Genomic DNA, 27,292 nt, shown 5'->3' on the forward strand with positions numbered 1-27,292 from the left:
TTTGGAAAATACATACAACACAATTTTTATTTTACCAAATAATGTGTAAGGCCAGAAAACAATAAATAATTATTACATAAAAAACAAGAGTAAGAAAAACACAAACATTAACATGATACCAGACTGATGTATCTACCTGTTTATTGTTTGTAGTTAGAACAGTTTTGCACTGAGAATACAAAAAACACCGATTGTAATACAATGTATATGGTTATTTATTCATATTTTTCAAAGAAATTCACTTGACTCATTCAAAGTCATAGAACTTTATTAAAACGGTCCGTAAACATTTAACACGGTTTTTAAGTTGCCCTTTGAAAGGTTATCTTTTTTCCTGATCGTGACACCCTACTTAAAATTGTCTCTTGTAAATAACTACTAAACAATTGTCAAAAAAAATGTAACAATCTATAGGCAGCAATAAGTAACAAAGATAAAATTACTATAACAATGATAATAAGAAGTATCTTTTTTACATAAAAGAAATTGCTACATTTAACAGTGGACTTTACAAAGCAACAAAAAAACTACACACATGAGAAAAACACAAACATAAATAGGACAAGATCCAAACTTCTTTTTATTGAGTTCATGAAAAAGGATCTGATTGGCTGTTTATATTACCAAAACAACAGCGGATTGGCTTTTTTCTTTTACATTTACTAAGAAGCTTTCTGATTGGCTGATCTTCTAAGCAAAACATAATCTGATTGGCTAACTCTGACAATAAAATAGCATCTGACTGATTCTTTAAACTAGACAAAATGTGATTGGATGTCTCTGTTAGTAAAACAGCATATGATTGGTTAGTTGCACTTTACTGCATCTGATTGGTTCTTTCAAATCTTTTCAAACTTTTTTGAAATACACAGAGATACAATTTAGACAAAACTATAAATTCATTTTTTTTTCTTCTTAAACTGTGACCACAAAACAATATAAATAAGCACCAACAAAATCTTAAAACAAGTGTAAAATTAAACAACAAATTTCATGTTAAAACAGTAAGAAATGTGTTAAAAAAATGCTGGTGTGCTTTGATAATAGTTACACAATTATCTTTCTTTACAGCTTCCTAAGCCTTACTTATAGTACTCCAATGCTTTCTTAACATGTACTATTAAGTGCTTAGCACAATTGCTTCATTTGCATACAGTACTAGAATTTTGATATCAAACCTCTGATGACAACCTTTAGTAATTTACCTAAAAATTGGTATATATTTGAACATAATGAATACGGGCTACTTAATATACAATGATTTCAGTTTTAGTTCCCATATCCAGTACTAAATTGTGTTCACACAATTGTTTAATGATAATTCCAGTACTTTCTTGTAAAAAATGTACTGTTTTATGTTGCTTGTTTCATGTGGTTTCGGCACTAATTTATCAGTATGTTTCGGCACAAAATTAACAATATGTTTCGGCACAAAATTAAGAGTATTACAAAAAGATTAAACAAGAGGGCCATGATGGCCCTAGATCGCTCACCTGACCCATCAAACTCATCCAAACAATTACCTAGACAAGCATTCTGACCAAGTCTCATGACAGGTGAGTCAAAAATGTGACCACTACAGTGTAAACAAGGATTATCCATATTTGAGCAGTGTCACCTAGTTTTTTACCCAGGTGACCCATATTCAAACTTGACCTAGAAATCATCAAAACAAACTTTCAGACCAATTACCAGGATACTTGGATCAAAACAGTAGCAACTAGAGTGTTAACAAGATTTTTCTATTTTTAGCTCCGGTGACCTAGTTTCACATGCCATTTCGAACTCATCCGAGCAATTACCTAGACAAGCATCCTGACCAAGTTTGATGATAACTAGAGTAGAAAATGTGACCACTAGAATGTTAACAATGTTTTTCCATATTTGGGCAGTGTAACCTAGTTTTTCATCCAAGATGACCCATGTTCGAACTTGACTTAGAAATCATCTAAACAAACTTTCAGACCAATTAACAGGATATTTGGATCAAAACAGTAGCCACTAGAGTGTTCACGAGATTTTTCTATTTTTAGCTCCTGTGACTTAGTTTTTTATCCGAGATGACCAATGTTCGAACTCATCTAAGCTATCACCTAGAAAAACATCCTGACCAAGTTTGATGATGATTGAGGCAAAATTGTGACCTCTAGAGTGTTAACAAAGTTTTTCTATTTTTAGCTCAGGTGACCTAGTTTTTCATCCAGGATTACCTATGTTCGAACTCATCCAAGCTATCACCTAGATAAGCATCCTGACCAAGTTTGATGATGATTGAGGCAAAAATGTGACCGCTAGAGTGTTAACAAGGTTTTTCTACTTTTAGCTCCAGTGACCTACTTTTTCATACGAGATCACCCATGTTCGAACTCATCCGAGCTATCACTTAGACAAGCTTCCTGACAAAGTTTGATGATAATTGATGCAAAAATGTGACCACTAGAGTGTTAACAAGGTTTTTCTATTTTTAGCTCCAGTGACCTAGTTTTTCATCTGAAATGACCTATATTAGAACTCATCTGAGCTATCAGTTAGACAAGCTTCCTAATAAAGTTTGATGATGATTGAGACAAAAATGTGACGGCTAGAGTGTTAACAAGGTTTTTCTATTTTTAGCTCCGGTGACCTATTTTTTCATCCGAGATGACCCATGTTCGAACTCATCCAGGATATCATCAAGACAAGCATCCTGACCAAGTTTGATGATGATTGAGGCAAAAATGTGAACTCTAGAGTGTTAACAAGGTTTTTCTATTTTTAGCTCTTGTGACCTACTTTTACATCCGAGATGACCCATGTTCAAACTCATCCGAGCTATCACCTAGACAAAAATCCTGACCAAGTTTGATGATGATTGAGGCAAAAATGTGACATCTAAAGTGTTAACAAGGTTTTTCTATTTTTAGCTCTTGTGACCTAGTTTTTCATCCGAGATGACCCATGTTAAACTCTTCCGAGCTATCAACTAGATAAGCATCCTGACCAAGTTTGATGATGATTGAGGCAAAAATGCGACCGCTAGAGTGTTAACAACAAAATGTGAACTGACGGACGGACGACGGACAATCATCGATCCTAAAAGCTCACCCTGAGCATGCTCAGGTGAGCTAAAAAGATGGTTGCATACAAGTGAATCTTTTTCCTTAAAACCCTTCACCCTCTGGGACTGAAGTGATAAGCCCTTTGCCACCAATAGAGCCAGACCAGCTTGCACATCCGTGTAGTCTGACCAGACCCTGTACTGAAGGAAGCTAAAAAAAATTGGAATTTTGATACTGAAATCCCTGAATTTTCAAATGGACTGTTCCAAATTTAAATCCGGGCAAGTCCATTACCCAAAATCAGCAAGTCATCAACAACTTCTTCACAAGAATAATTTCATCAACAGCAGTAGAGGACTATCCAGCACAACAGATATACTGTCAGCTCTTGACCCCCCAACTTTTAAATGGACTTGTCCAGCTAGCAAATTCGGAACTGTCCATTATCGATTTTGGGTATATCAAGATGAAAACTTGAAGTTGATCAGAAAGCTGTAGAAAGCCCAGTTGGATTGCACAGATTTGTTAGCTGGCCTGGCTCTATACCGTCGGCAAAGGCGAATCACTTCCGGTTCCAACTGGTTTATGGTTACAAATATCATCACAGACGAACATGCGCTGCCTCGAGAACTCACACACTTGTGTATTAACAAGTTTGCAGACATTACACTCTCCCCTCTCATCTAGTCAGACATGCTTTGTTTTACAATATATTGATTTGTAAGAGGCAGAAAAAAAAGACATAGTGTCATGTACGTTTTGCTTAACTTCTTTCAAAGCTGACATCACATAGCAGAAGTCAAGTTAACCCAGTAGTCTGTATATTATGAAATGTACTGCTTAATCATTATTATTTGTCAGGCACTAATTTTAGTGGTTTTTGTGCGTAGGTCAATTCACTAATTTTAGATCCAATAAATTTCATTTCGTCCGATGAATAAACATCACATTATTTGCATATGTTTGAAAAAATTGACAATCCACGAATTTAAGAAGCCACGAACATGTCTTTGTAGACAAAACCACGAAAATTCATGCCCACGAAATCAACTGAATTCATGGTATATGAAGCAAGGCACAAATTAAATGCAAACTAATATATGAACTAAGGATACAAAAATAACTCTTCTTTCACCTATAGTAATAAATGCTTTTTTTTTTAAACTTCTGAAATAAAGAATAAATGGTTGGGATTTTACATCACTCTGACAGTGTAAAAGGTCACATTTCGACAGTGTTAAAGGTCTTAATGTCATGATATTTTCCAGATTTACTAAAGTGCGAAGACCGACAGTGTTTTCCGTGCATTATTCAAGGCACCAGATAGTAAACCCCGAGTAGAACCACTAACCACTACCAGGATAGCTTCCTCATATGATTTGTAAAGAATTTTATTCTTCTGGCCAGATTCAAAACCCAACAGCAATGAGGGGCAAGTTCTACTTTGTCAGTTACCAAAACCATTAAGCCAGAAACGCCCTAATTGACAGGATTTGAAACTTTGGTTTTGACCAGGAAAACACTTATGTAAGACATTTAATATGGGTAAGATGATCTGCAAAAATTTCACAATTTTTTTTAGAGATTATTTCTCTATAAACACATTTTTCCATGATTTTCTGTCTGTACATGATTTTCTGCCTGTACATGATTTTCTATCTGTACATGATTTTCTGTCTGTACATGATTTCTGTCAGTACATGATTTTCTGTCTGTACATATTTTCTGCCTGTACATGATTTTCTGTCAGTACATGATTTTCTATCTGTACATGATTTTCTATCTGTACATGATTTTATGTCCATACATGATTTTATGTCTGTACATGAATTTTCTGTCCCTACAGTAATTGGGCAATAACTGTATTATATATCTTACTAAACTATTGAATGGTTGAATTAGAAAAATAAGTTTCATTAGAAAAGGACAGCATAAAAGTCAACAAATTTCATACTGATTAACATTTGCGAGAGAGTATTCTAAATATCAAACATGGGGGTTTGAGTATGTGAGTTAGGGATGGGGGTAGATAAATGCCATTATATTTTTATCTTTGGTCAGAGTCTCCTCCCATATGTGTTAATGCTTGGGGCATTATTTCAAGAGCAAACTGGCACCTGTGTAAAACAACCAACCTTTCTTAAACTAGAAGTAAGCACTACTATTGTAATTATTTTCCCAGGAATCTAAAAGAAATCACCTCTAAAAGTTAAAGCTATGATAATAATAAACAAAAAGCATTGTTAAATAACTGATCCATCACTCTCTCTACTTACTAGGTAACTAAATGCTGTCTATATAAATATATATATATATAGTTAAATATATAATTAACAGATCTCTTTTCAACAAAAAATATGGCAAAACAGAAAGATGAGGGAAAGGGTGGGTGGGGGGTGGGGTGTATACAAACATACACTAATACAGATTACTTCCGAGCAACAATAAAAAATCTACGACACATTTAATAAATTCCCGCACAATTTAAACGCCCCAAATATTTTGCGACTCGGATGGTGAAGGTTATGGGAACTAGGTCAGTCGATTGTGAACTGTTTGCAGATTTTACGTCACAGTTTTTTGAGCATTTTGATTTTCCCCATTTATAAGGTGTGTCACGGCTCATCCTTTCTCAAGCATCTTTTTTAAATCTTCAAATATCTGGAGAAAAAAAACAACAAATCAGCAACATGTATTGTAGGATATCCAAAATTCATCCTTGTTCTATGAATCAACATAATTCCTGTTTATGTCCTATAGTCTAGTGAAATATCCGGTTTACCAGCCAATTAGAGCGCGAGACTTGTAATCTCGACATTGTGGGTTCAATTCCAAGGCTGGCCAACTAAAGTTACTACGAGACTTTATGTGTATGAGTGCTTAAAACACTTAGCATGTTAAAGAACCAAGAGAAGCTTCAAGAATTGGGGCATCTTTCCTCCAAAATATAACATGACTAATAATCTTCTCAAGGACTCGACCAGTGGAGGGTATAAATTAACTCAAATAGAAGTTTTAGAAAATTATGGGCACTGTAATTATTATTTTGTAATGAATCATGGCCGACCATGGAAACTCGCACAAAAAAGCAATTTTGCCTTTAATCACCTTAGCAGGTTAACTCCTGTTAAATTATATATGGAGTTAACACGTTACTGCACTAAGGTGGCGATTTGTGAAGTGGTGAAACACTGAAATTTGGCTTCCCTCCTTAACTCGTTGTATAGCTTCCTCACATAAATGAAACCAAAATTCGAAACCAAATTCAAACTGACAGCGGTATTTGGCAAATGGTTCGAAAAATTTGACCTCAACCACCGGACTACAGGACAGTCTTAACTGTTTTATGTTAACATATAACAAATAAAATCAAGACAAATAATTATTCTATTTCCTTACTTGTAATACCCATGTTCTGTTTTGTAAGCACTGGTCCAAAATAGCTGCGTTATCCCCGGCCTTGCTGTCTTGTAAAATGTTCACCTGAAAATGTTCAAATCCCATTTTGATCATTTTGTACAGCGTTCTATAAATGTAAACCCATTGAATTGGGTGTTGTGGACTAGACCAGCTTTAAGCTTTGTAATTACCATTGTAAATTTACGTGGATTTCAACATCAAATTGCTAAAGTTGCACGACTAGCATTAATATGGTTGATCAAATTACAGTCATGAGCAGACTGGCCTATCCCCGTAGTTCTTGATTTATTATAAAAAAAAAACTCTCTTAGCAAAGGATTTAACTCAATACAGGATTGGAGCAGAACCTTTAGACGCTTGCAGAAATCATTATCAGAAAATAGACAAATATCGTTTTTTTTTGCCGAGTTTTTAATTTTTCATTCATTATCGTACATAAATCGGTGTGAAAAGATGAAATAGACCTTTTAAAGTTCATTCTGTTGGGTAAAAAGGCAAGATTTTAGCAATTTATCATTCAAGCACCGTGTCCAGTATATACCGGAATACGGTATTTAGTGTGGTGCTCCAAACCTTTTTTTAGTCTCACTCCTTAGCAAAAATGGCAGCCATTTTTGGGGGATCACTTTTCCATGCATGTACAAATGTATATAAATTCACAAAATATGAAAATAAGAAAAGTAAACAGATGATTTAGGTGAATTGCCAACTTCCTTAATATGTGAAAAGAAGTAAAATTATAGCACAAAAATTAGGACTCTGAGGCCACCACATTCCACTGTTTAGTCAGTCTTGTAACGTTGACCATACATATGTAGACATTAACAGGATTTTGTATAACGGGAAAGAACTCCAGACTTCTTAGAAATCAAAGGCTTTTGGGTAAGGGGAAAGAACTACTCAGACTTCTTAGAAAACTAAGAACAGCTTAAATTACCTACCTTTGCTAGGCATCGTTTGAACAGATTATATTTAAAGTGGTACAGGTTATGATATGGTTTCACAAATTTAGCTGCAGTCTTCCCTATCATGAATTCCTGAAAGAAATTATCATAAAATATTAATATACATGTATACAGTCCAACCTCTGCGGAGTAACCACCCTTTGGAAGACAAAGATTTGGTTGTTGCTGAGAGGTGTTTACTCTACAGATGTTAAATAAATTATGAAGTCTTTACTTTGGAAAAAACTTGATAATGTTGTTGTAAAGATGTGATGGCTGATTATTCATTGGATAGTGATGTTTATATAACCTGTACACATGACATGACTTATAAAACTTTATAAATTATTCTATATTTCAAATAAGAAAAAAAATTGCGAAGAATCAAAATCTTGTTAAGATTATTGACTGGTTCTATGTAATAACCAGCTATTTGTCTTGTGGTCCAGGTTATATAAGCATACAGCAATTTGCAATAGGCCATATAACATTCGACTTAAATACCATGTGAAGGAGCAGAATTAAAATTACCAATAATACTTTTGCTGTATCACATGTTTTAACAACTTTGTTTGTGTAAAAATGGTAGCTTTCAAGCAGTATAAGAATGGGAAAACCAAGGGGTCCGCTAAAAGGCATTATTCCTGAAAAATGACATGACTAGGTACTGCCTAAAACTTTCTATATACAAGGTGATGACTTTTTATCATCACAAAAAATCATTTCAATGATAAGTGGAGATCTGAACCATTCAGAGTCACAAGCAAAAATTTAGGAAATAGATATCAATTCTGAGTGCATTGTTATAGAATAATGTATGGTCGAGTTTAGATGTGTAGGAATATCATCATGGAGGCCAATAGGCCTCAGTGATTAATTACAAAGCATTTGAACGAAAAACCATGCATTATCATACTATAATGCACAAAAAATAAAAAATATTTATTTCCATTCTAACATGCTAATAAATAGATAATTGAAAAAATTTGTTGAACTACTTTGAGTGTAGAAGTAATTTTCCCCGACGTCATTTGGTTTATTGATTTCAGACGGCATGTAAACATTCCTTTTTTTATGTTGTGCATACTTTGTTCAATAATGCACCTGACTGCCCTATCTGTTTGGTAGGGAAATATTGCGAGGCATATTAGAATGTAAAATAACAACTTACCATTGGTGTATGCGGTCCATCCGGCGGCAATTCTTGCAGACTAAATCTATCATACGGATTTCCAAACAGATGAACCGACTTAATGGCTGGCTGACTGGCAAACTCACAAGCCTGTACAAATATACGAGGAAAATTAAAAATAATTCTCTATAATAAAAGTTGCTCTCCTGAGTTCCACAATTGACTTTTCTTCTTTTTCTGTATTAGATTATAAATATTTTATGTCGCCTGTTGCTTGTACAGGTCTGAATATCTGGCTGGAGGGTAAAGCAGTAAACAGTAACCAGAGAGCCAAATATTTTGGCCCATGACAACAGCCAGTCTTTATATTCTATTCCTCACATATCAATCACGGCCCAGAAAAAAAAGACAATGATAAAAAACAATTTCATTCGGAACTCATCTTTTAAAATAAGTGTTATATTGGCAACTTTATTCATTAAGCCATATGACTCATTAAAGTAAGCCATATGACCCATTCATAAGGATGGCAAAATGATGCCATAAAAAATGCAGGCAAAAAAACAAACCTTGGACATAATATTTTGCAAAATACATCACAAATGGGGCATTTAAACAGGGGTATATGGTATTTAAAGTATTTGAAATATACTCACCTGACAAGACTGTTTTAAATTCGGTCTGTCAATTTCTCTAATGTGAGGCCTAAGCTTTACAGATTCCTGCAAACAAAAACAATTTACATGTATTTATCTAATTTTCTGGCTTTTACGCCAATTTTAAAACATTTTTTGGTAGTATCAGCAAATACATGAATTATATTTTTTTTGGGGTTAGGTTTTATGAAAACTGAACAGCCAGTTAGAGCTGTCCTGCCAATGAAATGCTGTCCTGCCAATGAAATGGTCATAGGGGCCATTTATATTAATATATACATTTGATAAACAAGGGATCACGACTCCTTCTACTGTTAGTAATATAATAATGAATTAATAGATCTATAATTCAACAACATAAGATTTATAATGTAACATTACAGCATTTTTCACATGAAAAAAGTAAATTTTAAATTCAATTTCTGAATGCATTTTCCCCCTTTATCTACTGACATTACTCACAGAAAGAAACACCATAACAACAAGCCTGCCGGCAGCTACAGAATCTAATCATGCAACAAGTGCAGACCATAATCAGCCTGAATGTCAGTGCCATCTGATATTGGTACGGCTCGAGTTAGCTTGGTAAGTAAACATTCTGAAATTTTACCTAAAATGATGAATGAATGAGCTTGTCCAGATTGAAAGATGGACAAGTTCATTTTAGATATTAAGCAAGGTAAGGGTTAAACTAATGAAAACACTTCCTGAAAAACATGCAAGTTATACAAGATGGTACCTTAAACTTGTCTTTCCATCGGACAGTTCTATCTATTTCTGTTAACCTGAGACCAACTGCCTTGTCAATTCTTTCCAAAGCATCTAGATAGAAACGTTCTGCAAGAAAAGAAGAACAAAATTTTAATACGGTATATCATCCAATTTTGATATATCAAAATAACAGTAATGTTTCTCTATAGATAAAAAGTCAAATCTGGTAGATTTTTTACAAAAAGTTTTGGTTTATTTGAAACATATTAACTCAATTGAAGTTTATAGTATTTTAACCATTCGAAAGTCCAATTTCTTGAGCTATCTAGTACTGGTGTCTTATAAGGAAACATGTTTTTACCCCCTAAAGCGCTCAAACCCAAGTCCCTGGGTTGAGAGGCAGAGATCTTATCACCTGAAACAACTCTCTCTATAGTTTCTTGCATTGTTACAGGTTTTCAGCCATAATCTTGTAGACAGCTGTGCTTTAAACTATCTAGTATTGTTTATTACTATACCAGTTTTAAGACTATTTTACCCCGGAATAGCACCAGTATTTTAAACTAAGGAAAACTTGTGAATAAACTGACTTCTGTACCGGTGTATGGAGAACTTTTCCATGGAAAAGAACCAGTATCCTTGAACAGAGGAAAACTTGCAGGTTAGCTAGCTTAATTCTGTATCATTGCAGGAAACACTTTTCTTAAGATAGCACCATTACCTTTAAACTTAGGAAAACTTACGGGTTGCTGAATTCTGTACTGATGCTAGGAAAATTATTTCAATAAAAGTATCAGCACCTTTAAACTTAGGAAAACTTGTTCAGAACCTGAATTTCAAACTCTCTACTGGAAAACTTTCCCACAGAAAAAATCCATTACCTACAAACAAAACTTGTTTATAAGCATAATTTGGTTTTTCCAATTGTAAGAAATAAATGAACATACCATCTGCCTCCCTGATTGCACTAAGAAATCCCGGCTCCAAAGCTTGACTAAGAAATATTTGTAGATAAACATTAAATGCGTCCACCAATGGATGTTCCTCATACTTCTGCTCCAACCTGTAATATAAATTAAATACCATTAACAACTTCCTCACATGAAGAAAAGTCTCTCCTGTGATAAAATTCCACAGCAGTCCAGGGCAAAGTTAGCAACATGAACCACTCGACTATGGATGCACTCGCACCCGTCCGCACACACAGACTTATCAGTTTCCAGTTTTGCTTTTTTAAACTGGCTTGTGGGTACAAACCATATCAGGGGCAAGCCGTTATTCAGTGAGCAAGAAACTTTACACTCATTGCTAAGTACTGGTTGGTTCCACCCTCGGACTTTGAGTATTTCAATAAGCTTATAGCTTCCAACAAAATCAAACTAAAAGAAAATTAGTATAAAATAAATCGGCTTGTTACACTTTTAATCAATAAAATTGAGGCGTGCCATATCAAAACCAACAAAGTGTGTTTGTGACCAGCATGGATCCAGACCAGCCTAAGCATCCGCACAGCATGAATCCTCATCAGACTGCACGGATGCGCAGGTTGGTCTGGATCCATGCTGGTCACAAACACACTATGTTGGTTTTGTCATGGTGTGGCTCAATATTATCACAACAGAATAAACTACTGGAGATACATACTTGCTATCTAACGCAGGTTTTGGTTTGTACTCTTCCAGAACTTCCACATGTTCCTTGTCGCCTTGTTTGAACACTTGCCGTACCCGTATTCTTTTAAATGTGTTCCGCATATTTGGTAGCCAGCTGGAAAACTGGAGAAAAAAAATTAACATAGAATGTTAAATTTACAATACTAACATTCTAACTTTTGGACAACAACTTTTCTATAGTATACAGTCACACACTACAATGTTTACTGCAACCATTCCAATTTGACAGATGTGGTTAATTTTAGATTTTAGTACACCCATGAAGTGTGGGTTTTTTTAATATCTGAAATCACGCAGAGAACATGCCTTATGACATCATCAGGGAGGTCATACTACAGGGTATGACCTTCAGCATTTTAGCCTTGAAAACTGCTAAAAAATAGTTCTCATCAATTCTTATGAAATTTATTGATTAACAATTCTGGCTCAATAATTCTTGACTCTGATGTAAAGTATTTTCTTAACATTCATGAAAACTGTCAGAGTGAACTTTATTTGCTTTTGCAAAAAGGCACACTACCTAGATTTACAAGTTTTCACCCAGTGTTTGGGTATAATAAATTTACTTACAAAAAATACCTTTTAGTCACAATGGACAGTTCCAATATTAAAAGCAGGGCAAGTTCATTTGATAGATTCCAGATAATAAAGGGAGGTCAGGGAGATAAATGAATTGTACTGAATAAATACTTACTGTTGGTATAGACCTATGTAGAATCTTTGAATTTTCTGTGAACAATTCAAACTTGTGAAGCATACGTCCAGGCTCTATCTTCCAGATAGAATAACACTCTGTGTTCTTTTCATCATTCTTCTCTATCACAAAATCACCCACCTACAATATAATAATGTAATCACCCACCATTCCATAAAATATTCTGCTATGTCACCTATGACCATATCTTACACTGGATTCAAACCTATGAAAATGAAAGGACAAGAAATTCCATGCAAACATTTGAGAGCATTAGATTACAGAAAAACCTATGGTATAGGCACACTCGAAAATAAAGACTGCATTATCACATACATACAATACTATTAATACAAGCCAAACACTTTAACAACTATAGAGCAAAATCTATCATTCTGAGCTGAGCTCCAACCAGTTCCTGACTAGTAACTGATTTAGGCAGACTGGTAGCTAAGGACAATTGGTAACTGCGGAAGGATGACTGATAACAAAGTTACGACAACTTAGACAATATTCTATGGTGAATCTATATAAAATACATGTTTAACCATACCTGTAAATCTCCCGGCACCTGTTGCGTGGGCCCAGGTTGATCCTCATCACTATCACTGTCCAGCTCAACAACCTGCGGTTCACCAACTTTAGCCGGTTGTGATGATGAATCTTCAGCACTCATTTTCCGTATCTTTGGTTGTTTACTGAAATCAATTCAAATATAAGATGTTACAACAGACTTCATACAATATTGTAACATTGCTGGTTGACAGTAGTTATTAATCAATTTTGATCATTTCGAACATTCTTGAACCATCCATTTTCGTTTGTTCTGAAAAGAACTTACATGTACTTCATATTATTATATAATATTGTTTTCAAGATATTCTATTTGGACTTTTTCTATATTTTCTTTTTAATTTGTTTTGTTGGGTCACACCGACACTGTAGTGATCTTTTGGCAACTTGCCAACTTTACTGGCAGATAAAGACCTCCGCTGCAATATTTCAGGTAAGAGTGGGCAACTGATTACCACAGACGTTCCATATGCTAACTGGATAACCTCTTTGTCAGAAAGGGGCAAATGGCCGAACATGTTTTTAGCTTCATCAATTATGTATGAAACATGTATGCGTATTAACTCAAAACCAATATAAGATTGACCTAAGCAACATAAACCTTAAAACATTGTCATATGGCACAGTTTGCTGCTTTCATGGTTCATTTGATTCAAATTGATTCAAATTGATTGTGTGTTTGTCTGTTGTTCATCATCAGAGCTTGGGCTGTAACGGTTTACCGGTACACCCATACATTGCGGTGCAGGGGAAATAAATTTTGTACCGCAATTCACATTCAGTTGTACCGGTTTTATTCAGTGATAACAATGTTCTATAACTTTCTCGGTCTTCCATGATTTTCTTGATAAATTAATGTTACGAAAATGCCCAATGTAGGAACGGATGTAACAAACTGAAAGTAGGAGTGTAATAAAATGGGTGTTAAGATAAAAAGAATTATACAGTGTGTGGGTAAACAAATGCTTGTTTTGCAAAAAATATAGAGATATATAATATTTGTAAAGTATATTAGTCTCTATTTTTTTCTGAATTATTTCCTAGTACCAAAGATTAATTACAATACGTATTGCAATATATTGCAATATGCTTTTTACTGTATTGTTACAGCCCTAATCAGAGCCCATGGTACACATTTCACATATACCACATTAAATACTGGTATACGATAAATAGCCTGAGTTACCGAGGATGCTGTTTTTACGCAGATTTTAACACAGTTTCAGTCATATCTCAGCGATATATACACCTTTTTGGCTTTCCTGGATAACTAACCAGTAATTACCAGTAACAATTTCACAGCAAGTTAACAACTACTAATTCAACATGATTTCTGAGTGGTGAGAGACACATGATCATTACACTTTATGCCCGAGATCAATTGTCAATTGCTTGAAATAATGTTCTAAAATCAATAATAAAGTGTCAGCTGAGACATTTCACAACATGTTACATTCATATAACAGTTGGTGAACATTTTTTTGTTCTGTTTATTTATCTCAAATAGGATTTCCTTTCACTTTATTCAAATACATGTAGAGAGAAAGGAAAATTCAAATGTTTGTAAACTTTAGAAAAAATTTTAAATATCCATTTTCCAGGTCAGGAAATTATTTATTAATCATCAACAACTCTATAATATTAAATAACTACTCAACAGCAGTAACACCTCAAAACTCCATCTCAAATCATTATTTCAGGACCATAAAATAAAGAATCAACCTCTTACTAAACAAATTTAGCTTCTAAATGGAAAATGTAATCAAGGTAAATGGGGTAAAGTCATGGTTAAAGTCACATAAAAATCAGCTAGCACCGAGTCATTGTGGAAACAGATTTCCCAATAAGACATGATCTTTTAAGCATCTTAAGAAAAATACTTACTAGAAAAATGTTTGTTGATTTCATTTGCTTTTCAATTTGCATGATTTTCAATTAAAAAAAATGTTTAAGTCTCAGAAAGGTTTCATATACTAGCGAAAACCCAAAAGGTGTTATGAACCCTTACTCCCCACCCCGAATCTCTTCAGGAGCTGTACATGATATTTGTCATAAGAAATACATCAAATCTACTATTATTTATACAATAATATTACAATTATCAAATCTATTTACCTTTTCGTTCTAGCCTTGACCCGTTTTCTCTTCCCTTCTAAGTCAGCAGGAGTCACCGTCGGTACATTTTTATCAACATTGAAGGGTGTCCACGCCGGATCTTTATCCGAGTCGTACTTCTCGTCATCACTTTCTTCGCCAAGTTTTCGGATAGGTTTCAGTGTGTCCGAGTCGGAATCCTCGTCTTCGGCATATTTTCCTGTAAATGCACCTTGCCCTGAGAGCCAATGCACAAAGTTGTATTCGTGTAGTTTTATTCATAATACAGAAATTCCCCCCACTAAAGATGGGTTTTAAATAATTTAACGTAATTCCAATAGGCTTTATCCGGAACTCGGCAAATGTGGGTTTTCCCGGTACAACCAAACCTTTACCGTTTTAGCTTTGCAGTGCACTATTGGTCACAATAGATTATGTCAACCTGCTGTGCTTATTTTTGAAGCTATAACTGTATAAGTTTGTTTGTACCCCTGGATTAGCTGGGAAAAACCCAAAATATTCTTAATTCCATAGTAAGTCTATTTTCAACCAAAAGTGGCCAGAAAAAAGGCATTGCATTGTAATACCATTTCTTTATGTCCTTTTAATTCATTTTTTTTTATAATACGAATTATATACAGTCCCCCATTAGCCATTTTGTCATTTGCTATAATTATTGTTAAATTGGCTACAGGCATGATAATTTGTCTGCCTGTGTTACGTTATTTTGATGTAATTTTGTATGAAATAAAAATATTATACTGATTTTGAAATCAGGGGTAATCTAAGTTAAAACACAAGTGCAGATTCTCTTTAAAATAATTCTATAAATACTTTTATATATCTTTTGAAACTTAAACTCACTAATGATACCACCTTCTACAATGTTACAAAATAAGAAAACAAGAAATATCAGGGGAGATAATTATGGCTATAACTTCCCTTGTATCATTATCATGTAAATACTTAATAAGGTACAAGGTACCCCCCACCAGCTCCCAGGAAAGCGCAAGGGGGGGAATTAAAGTAGCATTTTACCCCACACTGCAGCATCAACCAAATGGTTCTATATTTTGTTGAAAAGAAAGTAAAGGGATTACAGCCAACTTACAGTGCAGGCAGGGATCAACATTTTGCTAGAATCTTACTCTCAGACTGAGGCCATTACCTTAGCTTTTGATATTCTTAAGTCCTTCCCTATTATCCAGATATAAGGGTATCATGGCGACAACTGACTCACACCAGGTGTATTAGGGACAGTGGAAAGTGTCTGAATTCAGCATAAACATTAGAACAGCCGTTATGAGATTAAAATATTGCTGAATAGGCACTTTTTGCATGATATGATTTATATCTAATAATATCAAAATATACATGTAATATAATAACACTTAAGCATCAATTAAATCAAATATTTACTTTCCACACTAACTATAATCAAAAAACAAACAAAAATTTACTCGGTGCAATAAAAAAAGTATTAAAAAAGTATGTCTTAAGTAATATAAATATTCAATAATGTTGTAACAAATAAAAACCTTATAAGTTGTTAATTTTCCATGCATTTTCAAACAAAAGCAACATATGGAGCAAAATTTTGCAACCATATAGGCCAGCTGGTAATGCAAATATTTCAAAAATGAAAATAACATATAAACAGCATATAGCAACTCTCAACAACTCAAGCTCAACTCAAGAAACTATTCGAACATTTTACCAGCAAAATCTACTTTTTCCTTTGCCCTTCTCGGACGCAAAGTAGTACCAATTTCTTCATCGCCCATATCGCTTTAACTACAGAGTTTTTCCCAGCTATGCAATATTATTATGCATGCCACATAATTAATGCTCCCTTACACACAAACTTTCAGTCAATTCTGTTTAAAATATCCCTAGTGCATGAACAGAAAACTGTTTAAGCCGTGGAAAAATGTATATTCAACACAACTGTTTCTTTATATAAATAAATACACAGTAATACTTCAATTTCAAACACTTTTATGTGAAATTTAACCTTGTACACCACCACATTGCATTATGCTACATTGATTATATGGCTAAAAATAGAATATACAATGAAATTCAAAATGGCTGCAGACAAGGGAAAAAACTCAAAAATATTAACAATTTATGATGTTGTATGAGTTACCTCCCTTTACTTCAAAGATCTGCTTGAGCACACTGCAATTCTTTAGTAAAGGCCTCAATAATCTGTAGGGTTTAGAAGTTGTTTTTTATTGGGTTGTATGTCGCACAAACACAGTATAAAGCCATATGGCCACTTTCCAGCTTTACTGGTGAAGTAAGACTTTAGGTACTTTAGGACTTTATGTGCATTATTTCAGAAACATATTAGCATCGAAGTAGAACCATCGGCATTGTGTAAGCTAGCTGGATAGCCTTCTCTCATGAAAGAATCCTAAGACACTTGCATGGCTTGAACCTCATCGGTGAGAGGCAAGTGGTTTGAAGTCAACAACCTTAACCACTTGGTCTGGGTTTAGAATGTATTGGACCAAGTAACTATAAGATGTATCAGAAAATTAGTTATTATTTCTTGAACTTGTAAAACTTTATACTAGATTTACAGGATATAGGTTATTATGTTCTATTTTATGTCTTAAAGACCACTTCCATTCACAAGTGACAAATTTCAAAATTATCACCTGATAATGTATATAATGATAAAAAATTCCAGAACAATTAGGGCTATAATGTTTAAATAATAGCAGCGAGTTAGTGAAGGTACTTTGAAAAACTCATGGGAAGCTAGATTTGTGGGTTGTCTTAATCCAAAATTACTTTTAAAAAAATTAAAGAACATTAGTCTGAACTGTGAAGTCTCAAATGTATTGAAATGACTTCTACTGTACTAGCCTTCAATTTGATATACATGTAAATTGATATATTGTTGATATTCAGCTTTAATATATAAAGGGTTTGTTGTTTTATTTTTAATCAATGACAGCCCTATAAGTCAGTACAAACACATAAGACTTAATTTTAGAAATTAAGCACAAAGACTTTTAAATTATTTTTATTTTTTTCTATAAATCTGAAAATCTAATTTGTGCCATAAATGAATAAAATGAATATTTACAAGATTGTTTTGTAAACTGAAAAACTCCGGGCACTGACCAGTATTTGACCCAGACCTTTCGATTACAAGGCTGACATTCAACCATGTCGCTAAAATGTTAACCCTACAGCAGGGCTGTTGGTTTAGCCTGCCCCCTCAAATTAAACAGGACAGTCATTGATTACACAGTGATGATTTACATATACAATCATACACTTAATAATAATGTTTTAACTAACCTATATTTTCTTTGGCTTTCCGCGACGCCAATTGCCGAGCAGGAAGATCTTCTGGTTCTTCACCAGAAGAATATGCAGTTTTACACTCTTCCTTGAGGCCAAATTTCTTTTCCATGCTACTTTTCTTACGAGACCTAGGTTTTTTCTGTTTAGCAGCTTTCCGTGCATTTTCCTCGGCCCTTTTCACTTTATTTAAATTAATTTTCATTGTCAATCCACCCAATTTATTAGTTCTTATCTGCACATTATCGTTCTCATTATTTAAAGTAGAGATAGCATTTTTTACAGCATTGGTGTCAGCTTCATCAGTGTCATTGTCACTGTCAGAAAACGAAACTGCACCTGATTTCTGTGTTTTATCACATTGCTTCATTGAATTAATCCGGTCAGCACCGGAACTTTTTTCTTGAGGGGGTTCAATTCTTTTGGGCCGAGGTGGCTCAGGAATATACTTTGGCAATTGAGGTTTATTATGGATTATGGCACTACTCATGCTTGATAATGTTTCGGGCTTTTTTCCCTGTATAAAACTTAAGAACGAGTCCATGAACGAGGTCCCGCCACTTGCATTTTTCACAACTGGTTTTGGCGCTACTGGAGGCGGGAGAACCTGTTGCGAGGGTTGAGACACCTGATATGACTGGAAGGGGCTCGTTAAAGGGTTTGTTGTTTTAGAGTCTGTTTTCTCTATTACTGGCTTAGCCAAGTGAGATAGATCATCATCCTGAGAAGCTTCCACTTTAACAGTGAGCGAATAATATGGTGAGTTTTTATCACTAGAAGGCCTTTTATCCGGAGATATATCGCGCCCATATGGATCACCCATTAAACTAGAAAATGCTGCTTCATCGATAGTAGTTGGCTGGTTTAAATTAACCTGAGCCACATCCATGTTAAGCACACTATTTGGACTGACAAACTGACCGCCGTACTGACTAACAAATACGCCTTCCTCAGCACCATTATTATACATGTCCGGCCTCCTCATGGCCTCCATGCCTAACTGACTTGAGAACGATTCTTGCATCGTGTACTGCTGCTGTTGTTGATGGTCAGGCATGCCACTGTACCCGTCCATTAATCCCTGGTTAGCAAAAACAGCCTCTCTGCTCATTTCAAGGGCATCTGAAACTGAAAAAGTCATACCTGACTGTGCGTTACTTGGTGACGGCTGAAATTGGTTTATCATTGGAGACTGCTGCGGAGCAGGTCTCACCTGATTGTGCGTCTGGGAAATACCCATATTAGGTGAAGGCACATTTTTTGCATATAAAGCCTGTTGATTTGTTTGACCTCGAACTAACGGCTGACTAATGGGCGATGTTAACATTGATGAATTATGAATAGAATCACTAGCTGTACTAAACACCTGCTGACCTCGATTCGGCATATAGCCGCTATGATTCGGCATATACTCGTTGTTACCGAGTCTCTGAGACATATCAGGTGTATTCAAAACTGTTTGAGCAGTGTAATTCTGACCCATATTTTCATTTTTCATATCACCTGTAGTATCCTTTTTCTTACGAGATCGAGATTTCTTTGGTTTTGTAGTCGAATCAGCTGGCGCTTGGACCGGTGGGGGAGCATGCACAATTGTTGAACTTGGCATCGGAGCCTGCGGACTGCCCATCTGAACCTGTGGACTACCAATGTTTGATTGCTGTGGGCTCTGACGCATATGAGACGAACCATTATATAATTCCTGCTGGCTCAATGATTTCTGGTGTTTTAAATGTTGCATTTTGTTCTGCCTGTCTGGTACAATGGGAGTTGGCTGCTTCTGTATGATCTGTTGTGGATTGTGTACATCTAACTTCTGCTGGGTTGAGCTGATTGAGGCAAGGTCCTGGAGGGACAGATACGACTCATTTTGCTGCTGATGATTGTTTGATGGATCAGGACCAGGTGTAGTTGCTGGGCTTACTGCCTCGTAGTTCATTGTGTCCATCAGTACATCTTGCTTAGAATGAAAAGGCTGCGACTGACTGTAAGAAAACATTGGCGCCTGGGACGAGACTGGTGTTGTGGGCTGGGTGCGATGATCATAAACCGACTGACAGGTTGGTGACTTTGTCGTCCTGGTAACTAATTCGGCCCCAGAATAAGGCAACCTTTGACTGATCTGACTCGTCTTTGAGCTGTGCGCTGGGGGTGGATTTAGCAATGCCTGGCTTGACAATGCTAATGACGACTGAAACTCTGCACTGGATAGATCAGCCGCGTGGGCTAACATGTTTGGATTCTGAGAAACAAAGTTTGAGAGGCCCCATTTTTGACCTGCATCCAATATACCCATTTGACTAACAGCCTCTTGACTGAACATTGGTTTTGATGATGGAATGCTGCATGGCTGTGACGTCAATCTGAGCGCTGCATATGGGTCTGTATATGTTGGTTGGCCTGGCAATGTCTTATAGGCACCTTGAGCGGCAATATTCTGCAGATGAGAATCTGTGTGTAAGGCATGACCTGTGTAACCTGGCAATGGTCCAAATGACCTTGCAGATATCTGCCCTGCTCCTGGAAAAGTTGTTGCCAAGCCAATCCCTGCAAGAATAAAAAAAAATCATATACACTTTTATTCATTAAACTACCATTTTATTTAAGGTAAGCAATGCCCTGAAAAAAATTCATATAAATATCATACGGAGGTGAAAATAAACCATCAACCTTGACCTTTGAGAAAAGGTCACAGAACCATGCATATGTGCATATGACTTTCTCTTCCATGTGTTTAACAAGTGTACCACATTACCTTAACATTATTTAGTGCACAAGGAAATTACAATAATTTAGAAACAAAAATGTTGGCTAATGTACAGGATTTTCTATACTTGACCTTTCAAATATGAGTATTTCTTAAAAACTGTAACAAGACACCAAAAATAAACAGTTTTTTAAAAATAAAAATGATATCACTTCTGAGGCACAATGGGGCTTTAACTATCAATCCCAACAAGTTATAGGTCATAATGCGACATTCCAGCTTAACTAGTGAGGGAAGACCTCAGGTGCCCTTCTGTGCATTATTTTAGGCACAAACAGGCACCTGAGTAGAACTATTGACGTTCCTTAAGCTAATCGGATAGCTTCCTCACATGAAAGATTCCAAAGTCCCTGTAGGGATTTGAACCCACAGCAGTGAGGGGCAAGTGGTTTGAAGTCAAAAACCTTAACCACTTGGCCAAAGAAGCCCCCATTTCAATCACTTGGCCACAGAAGCCCTCATTTCAACAAGTAGTACAAAAGTATAAAACTATCCGTACCTGGTGTAAGAGAGGCCTGCTCTGACAATAGAGATGTGATGTCCTGGTTTGCATACCTGCTTGCCAGGGTGTTTCTGTACAACTCTGGATCCATTCTCGTCTAAATGATCTCACTGAAAACAATAATAAATAAATCATTAAAAAGATAATAAAACTGAAAATATCAAAATCTAAATGAAAGCAATATAATTGAGCCGCGTCATGACAAAACCAACATAATGGGTTTGCGACCAGCATGGATCCAGACCAGCCTGCACGTCAGGATCCATGCTGTTCGCTTACAAACCCTATTTCAAGTAGAGAAACTGATAGCGAACAGCATGGATCCTGATCAGACTGCTCGGATGCGCAGGCTAGTCTGGATCCATGCTGGTCGCAAACCCATTATGTTGGTTATGTCAGGATGCAGCTCATATAATTATATTATAACTACAACCACACTGAAAGTGACATTATGAGTAAATAATGTGTACTGAGGTAAATGCAAAATAACTTTAAATTTTGCCTTACATGTAATTGTGTTTAATTTCATATTTTTAATATGCAAAAATAAACAATTATCCTTGTGACCCATGCAAATATCTATAAATAGCTTTCAGAATGTATCTGTAATGACCAGATTCTAAAAACAGTAGGCGCTCATAATAAGATACATACATGTAGCAGTAGTACCTAAACATTTTTTTAATATCAATTTATGATATTGGTCAATCACCATTATAAGAGTAAATCTTTTGAAATACTGAATTCTGAAAAAAATGAAAAAAATATAAACTGTTTATATCCCACTAAAAAGCAATACAATTCTCACTGAAAACAATATAAACCATATAAGTCTCACTAAAAAAGCAAAATAAATCTGAAAGTAAGGGTTAACAAAAAAAGTAAGTGTTATAAACAAAAAATGCTATTTTATAAAGTAAAAGTTAAGGATAATAAGTTAAGGATAATATCAACCCATTACTTTGGAATCCTGAATTTCTTAAATGGGCTTGCCCAATTTCCATTTTTGGTACTGTCCATTAACGATTTTGGGGATACATGTATCACATTAAAAATATAGTCAGTCAATGGTATAGAGACTGGTCAAACTGCACAGATGTGAAGGCAGATCTGGCGCTATACTGATAACTTTAAGCTCCAGTAGGTAAACGGTTAAAATTTTGCCATAACACTGTCACACATTTAAACAGTCTTTAAATTAAAAATATCATTCACAAACAAAAAAGTTTACCAGTAACAAATAGCAAAAAAAAATAAAAAAAAATAGACACTGCCTGGATGTCTGTGAACACTTGTAATGAAATTTCAAACGTGACACCTGAAGTATTCTTTACTATTGATTTTGTTATTTCTGGTAAAAGAATTTCTTTGCAAATGAATTCCTTTTGTCTGCCAGCATGTGTATGAATTGATCCATGGCCTAGACTAATTAATGGAAATATCACAAATATATAACAAATTAACATAATATGTTTTTTTTTCTCAAAATACTTCCTATTCAATGTAGTTGTATAATATACTATATTTATGTTCTAAAATCAAAACTAGGACTGAAACCAAGGTAGCTTTTATTAGTTCCTTAAACAACAGTCACTGCAAGCAGAGGCAAAACTTGACATGTTCTTATTACCAAATGCAAAAAAAAACCACATGGATATCAGCTTTTTGTGCAGTGTAGATCTTTCAATGGCCAAAGTCATCAACTCATAATTATTTGAATTACTCAATGAAAAAAGTCAATATGAAGGTTTGGTACTGAATTTTTCTTTTACCCCCAAGTATAAACCAAATCTATCAATAACAAGTTATAGCAAATTTGATAAATAAAATCAAGAGTGTCACTATTACAAAATATGCCTGTGTCATAAATGCTCAGTCTCATGATGTTGAACATTTACATTGATATCCTCCCTTCCTCCTCTCCTCATTCATGATGACAAAATATTTCATACTTTTAACAACTGACCTTTGACCTCTCCATGTGACCTTGACCACATGGACCATAAGTTTGCACTTAACACTTCATTTCACAATGGCCAATATATGAGCCAAGTTACATGTACATTATAATCTTTCCAGAGTAGTGGGCCTTGCACAGTGATCTCCTACTATCCTCTCATATAAAGTGCCTCCTATTATCCGCTCATATATAAGTGTGAGAAGTTTAAATCCCCTTAAGTAGTTTTGGAGATACCAACTTACACACAAAAACTTAACCAAAGTGTGACAGCAATGTCTGGGTGAGTACAATAGCTCTTTGAACAATCAAGCTAATAAAACTAGGTCATAATGAGATGTCTCTTTTATGCACTTTAAGTTTATGAAAATAATATTTGTCAATTAAATTAGCAGTCAGTATAATTTGGGAAAAAAAATCAACACCCTCATCAGGGTTTTTTTTTACTAACAAATTGACACCGATAGTCAGGGTCTTCCCCTCGGTAAATAGCCAAGTTTTTTCCAAAAAAAAATAATCTATTTTTCCTTTAAACTGGATCAAAATTAATATTTATATATGGTTTAAAATATTAATTTTCTCCATTTTATCCAGGATAAGTTACCCACCAATTGTAGTCCAAAATAACCAAAAACATTGCAGGAAACTGCAAGTACTGTCTCAACAGGGAGGATGCCATTTTTCTTTATTGGCTATATCCCATACTGAATGGTACTATTTCTGGAAATCAGTTGCTATCAAAATATTGTCATTTTCTTGGTTATTTTTAGTAAACAAATATATTTTGTATTTCTTATAATGAAAATGACTTGTATGGAGCTAAAGTGTGTCACAGATACACTATTAAACCTATACTGTATTAAATTTCATACAAAAATGAAAGTATAAAAACCATTCACCACCATGTACAACAAATATTTTGCATGATGATAAAATTTTTAAGGGGAAAAAGATATAGTTGTGACTCTCCACTATGTAGTTTAGTATATAGTATAAATAACATCATAATTTTCCTCAAATTGACTTTTTTCGTATATTTTTTTCCCCTCTCCTCTTCCTCTTTTCCTAAAAAAAACCCTACTCATAGACAAATCAACTTGAAACATCACCATTTTTATACCTCTTCAATTACAGAAATTATGATAGGGCACTAATGTTTACTATGTTTCTTCAATTAAATACAATTTCACACACTAAAAACTTCAGAATATTTTGTAACACATTAGAAATAAAGTCCCTACCATGTAAAGTTTGATCATATATAGAAATTCAAAGTATTGTAACAAGAGCTGTCGTAGGAATGCATAATCAACTATTCTCAGTGCTTGATAGTGAAACTAGAGCCTGGATAATGTAGAATTTTCAAAGTTTTAAAAAGGGCCATTCTATAAGGCCAATTGAAAGTACGGTACTTTTTTGGCTTTGTCAATGTTAATGAGGCCCTATTTTGGCTCCAAAACAGCATAAAAAAAACATACCAGCTTAATTTGAAATCTCGCTTGCAATCGTAACTGCCAAAAATTTGGAAAGAGTCAACTCGACCCTCAATAAAAACAACAACATTTAACATATTAACTTTTTTGATTACTTGCATGTTGTCAAGGCCAAAAAAATGCTATCAATGATAAAATAGGAGATATATCTGGTTTATTATTATATAATTGTACACTGTACTTCTGCAGAATTAAACTATATTTACTGTAGAAGAAATTTGTTATGTTTTTTCTTGCAGATTCGTTAAAAAATGATATAATATAAACACGTTTCCTTTGATGCTTTTTGTTAGTTAAGTAATCTTCAATAAAATATGAAATAAAAAACGTGTTTATTTATTATCATAAGCTTCTAATTAGTTGCAGGAGGTCATTCATCAAATTTGAATGATTGCGTCAAACATAATTATCACCTGATTAATAGGGATGGGTACCACCAATTTTTTTGTACCGCGGTATATCGCGGTATTTCACCTGTGTACCGCGGTATGTACCACGGTATTATGAAGACACTTTTTAATGTTTAACTTATGCAAACTAAGACCAACTGCCATAAGAATGTTTAAACATTTTGATAAAACACAATACATTTTAGAAAAACAGATTAATATCTTTATTTCTTTCAACTAACATCTGTCTACCTGACTTTGTTTCTGGTCCACATGAACATCAGCGGTGGTAGTTTTTGAACTTGATTTTAATGATTTAGCAGACGACAATAATGACGGATGATGTCGGCGAATGTGAGCTGATAAATTGGACGTCCCACCTCCTGAACATTTTATGACCATATCACACTTCATACATACGGCTGTATTATCAATTAATTTCTGTGTTATTTTAGACTTTTGGAGCCCAAAATGCCTCCAAATATCCGATTTCCCCTTTGGATTTTTGACCGTGGTGAATTCGTCCATGACGGTATGAGCTGTTTACAAGTTGGGCTATGTCTAAATGCTTTACGTTTTGTTATTGTCGCCACTCGTCAATACGTCAACATGTTTACTAGCCTTAGACTGAGCACTAACATGGGTGTCCCCTTTTAATGCATTTAAATGAAGAATGATATATAGAAATTATAAAAATGTCGGCGGATGAAATGTATTTACACTACATAATAAATATGAAAAACAACCGGGAAACGATCCGACCTTTCCGCGACTAATTATTCGTTAGAGTATTATACTGTGCATTTACTGCTGCTCTAAAAATAGACTTGGAATTCCACTTTAATTTAGGTTGAAAGTTGAAACACAGATTACAGGGTAAATAACGTCCGAATCTTACAAAAATATTATGTAAAATTATATTATATTAAAAAACCGGTATTCCTAGGAGTCGTACCGGTACGTACCGCGTCTGAACGAAACCGCGGTATACCGGTAATACCGCACATCCCTACTGATTAATCGGTACCCTTCCCTGAACATACATGTGGTAATTGATTGGTAATAATAGCAGATGATAATAATTTAAGAAAACATCTTTCCACGTTTGTGAAAAAGTCCATATATATTAATTATTCCGACAATATTGAGTGATAAAACAAACCAATATATTAATATAAAAAATTGAAAAGTTGGCAGAGTTGACCTTTGCCGAGTACGTTTTAGGCCCGAGCTGACCCTGATTCCAAAAAAATTGCAGGTATCACATGACTTTGACTTATGACATTTCTTATTTTCATAATCTATGACCATTTATTTAACTGTAAAATTATTCTCCACACCAAATGTGTGGTACCTGGTATGAGTTTATAAGCAATTTGGATACGATGGTGCTTTGAAGACACCATAGAAATTATATCTGAAAGCAAAGACATTTATTAGATTTGATTGTAACAATCTTTGTAACAGATACAAGACACTTACTTCAAAAGCATATAAACTTCTTTCAAGCATGTGAATTATTATAAACAGCTTTGTGCGTTAGTAGGCTTGCCATTATTATCAAGGGGATGATCAGCACCATCTTACCTTCACTCAAAATAGAAATTCTGTGTTTATTTTTAGAAAATAATTTTTGTTTACATTTAAATTATGTCAATAAACGAGTACAAAACACATAGCAAAATACCAAAAGTTAAAGAATTGAAAATGAATATATAGGCTAGTTACGCTTGCATATCCAACTGTACTGCTATAATTATATTAAGTCAATAAATTAAATTTCTTAACAACCTGGGAATGAACTGCTTTCTACAGGAAGCCATTTTGAAACTGTCCCACAATGCAACTTGCGGATACCGACTAAAAACGTTCATTTTTCTTTGAAATGCATTTTCCAAATCTATTGATTTAATCAACAAAAAATGATT

At 34.7% G+C, this 27,292-nt stretch overlaps 1 protein-coding gene across 1 annotated transcript; it reads right to left on the bottom strand.

The window, feature by feature from the left end:
• Positions 1–27,288, bottom strand: LOC132746461 (uncharacterized). Its single transcript, XM_060735615.1, has 14 exons — positions 27,156–27,288; positions 21,523–21,635; positions 18,254–20,803; positions 14,957–15,173; positions 12,822–12,966; positions 12,269–12,409; positions 11,546–11,676; positions 10,849–10,964; positions 9,930–10,027; positions 9,191–9,256; positions 8,574–8,684; positions 7,400–7,495; positions 6,438–6,521; positions 1–5,699 (listed from the first exon to the last, which is right to left on the bottom strand). The coding sequence occupies exons 2-14, from the start codon at positions 21,614–21,616 to the stop codon at positions 5,661–5,663; spliced, it is 3,888 nt and encodes a 1,295-aa protein (XP_060591598.1). The 5' UTR covers positions 21,617–21,635; positions 27,156–27,288; the 3' UTR covers positions 1–5,660.
• Positions 27,289–27,292: the final 4 nt, after the last annotated feature.

The sequence above is a fragment of the Ruditapes philippinarum genome, unplaced genomic scaffold (assembly GCF_026571515.1).
Source record: "Ruditapes philippinarum isolate M1 unplaced genomic scaffold, ASM2657151v2 ctg612_1_1_1_1, whole genome shotgun sequence".
Lineage (NCBI taxonomy): Eukaryota > Metazoa > Mollusca > Bivalvia > Venerida > Veneridae > Ruditapes > Ruditapes philippinarum.

Coding starts and splice junctions, on each gene's coding strand:
- LOC132746461 (XM_060735615.1), bottom strand. CDS start 21,616: ATGGATCCAGAGTTGTACAGAAACACCCTGGCAAGCAGGTATGCAAAC. Junction 12,410..12,821: donor AGGTGCCGGGAGATTTACAG/GTATGGTTAAAC, acceptor ATTATATTGTAG/GTGGGTGATTTTGTGATAGA. Junction 11,677..12,268: donor TACATAGGTCTATACCAACA/GTAAGTATTTAT, acceptor TTTTTTCTCCAG/TTTTCCAGCTGGCTACCAAA.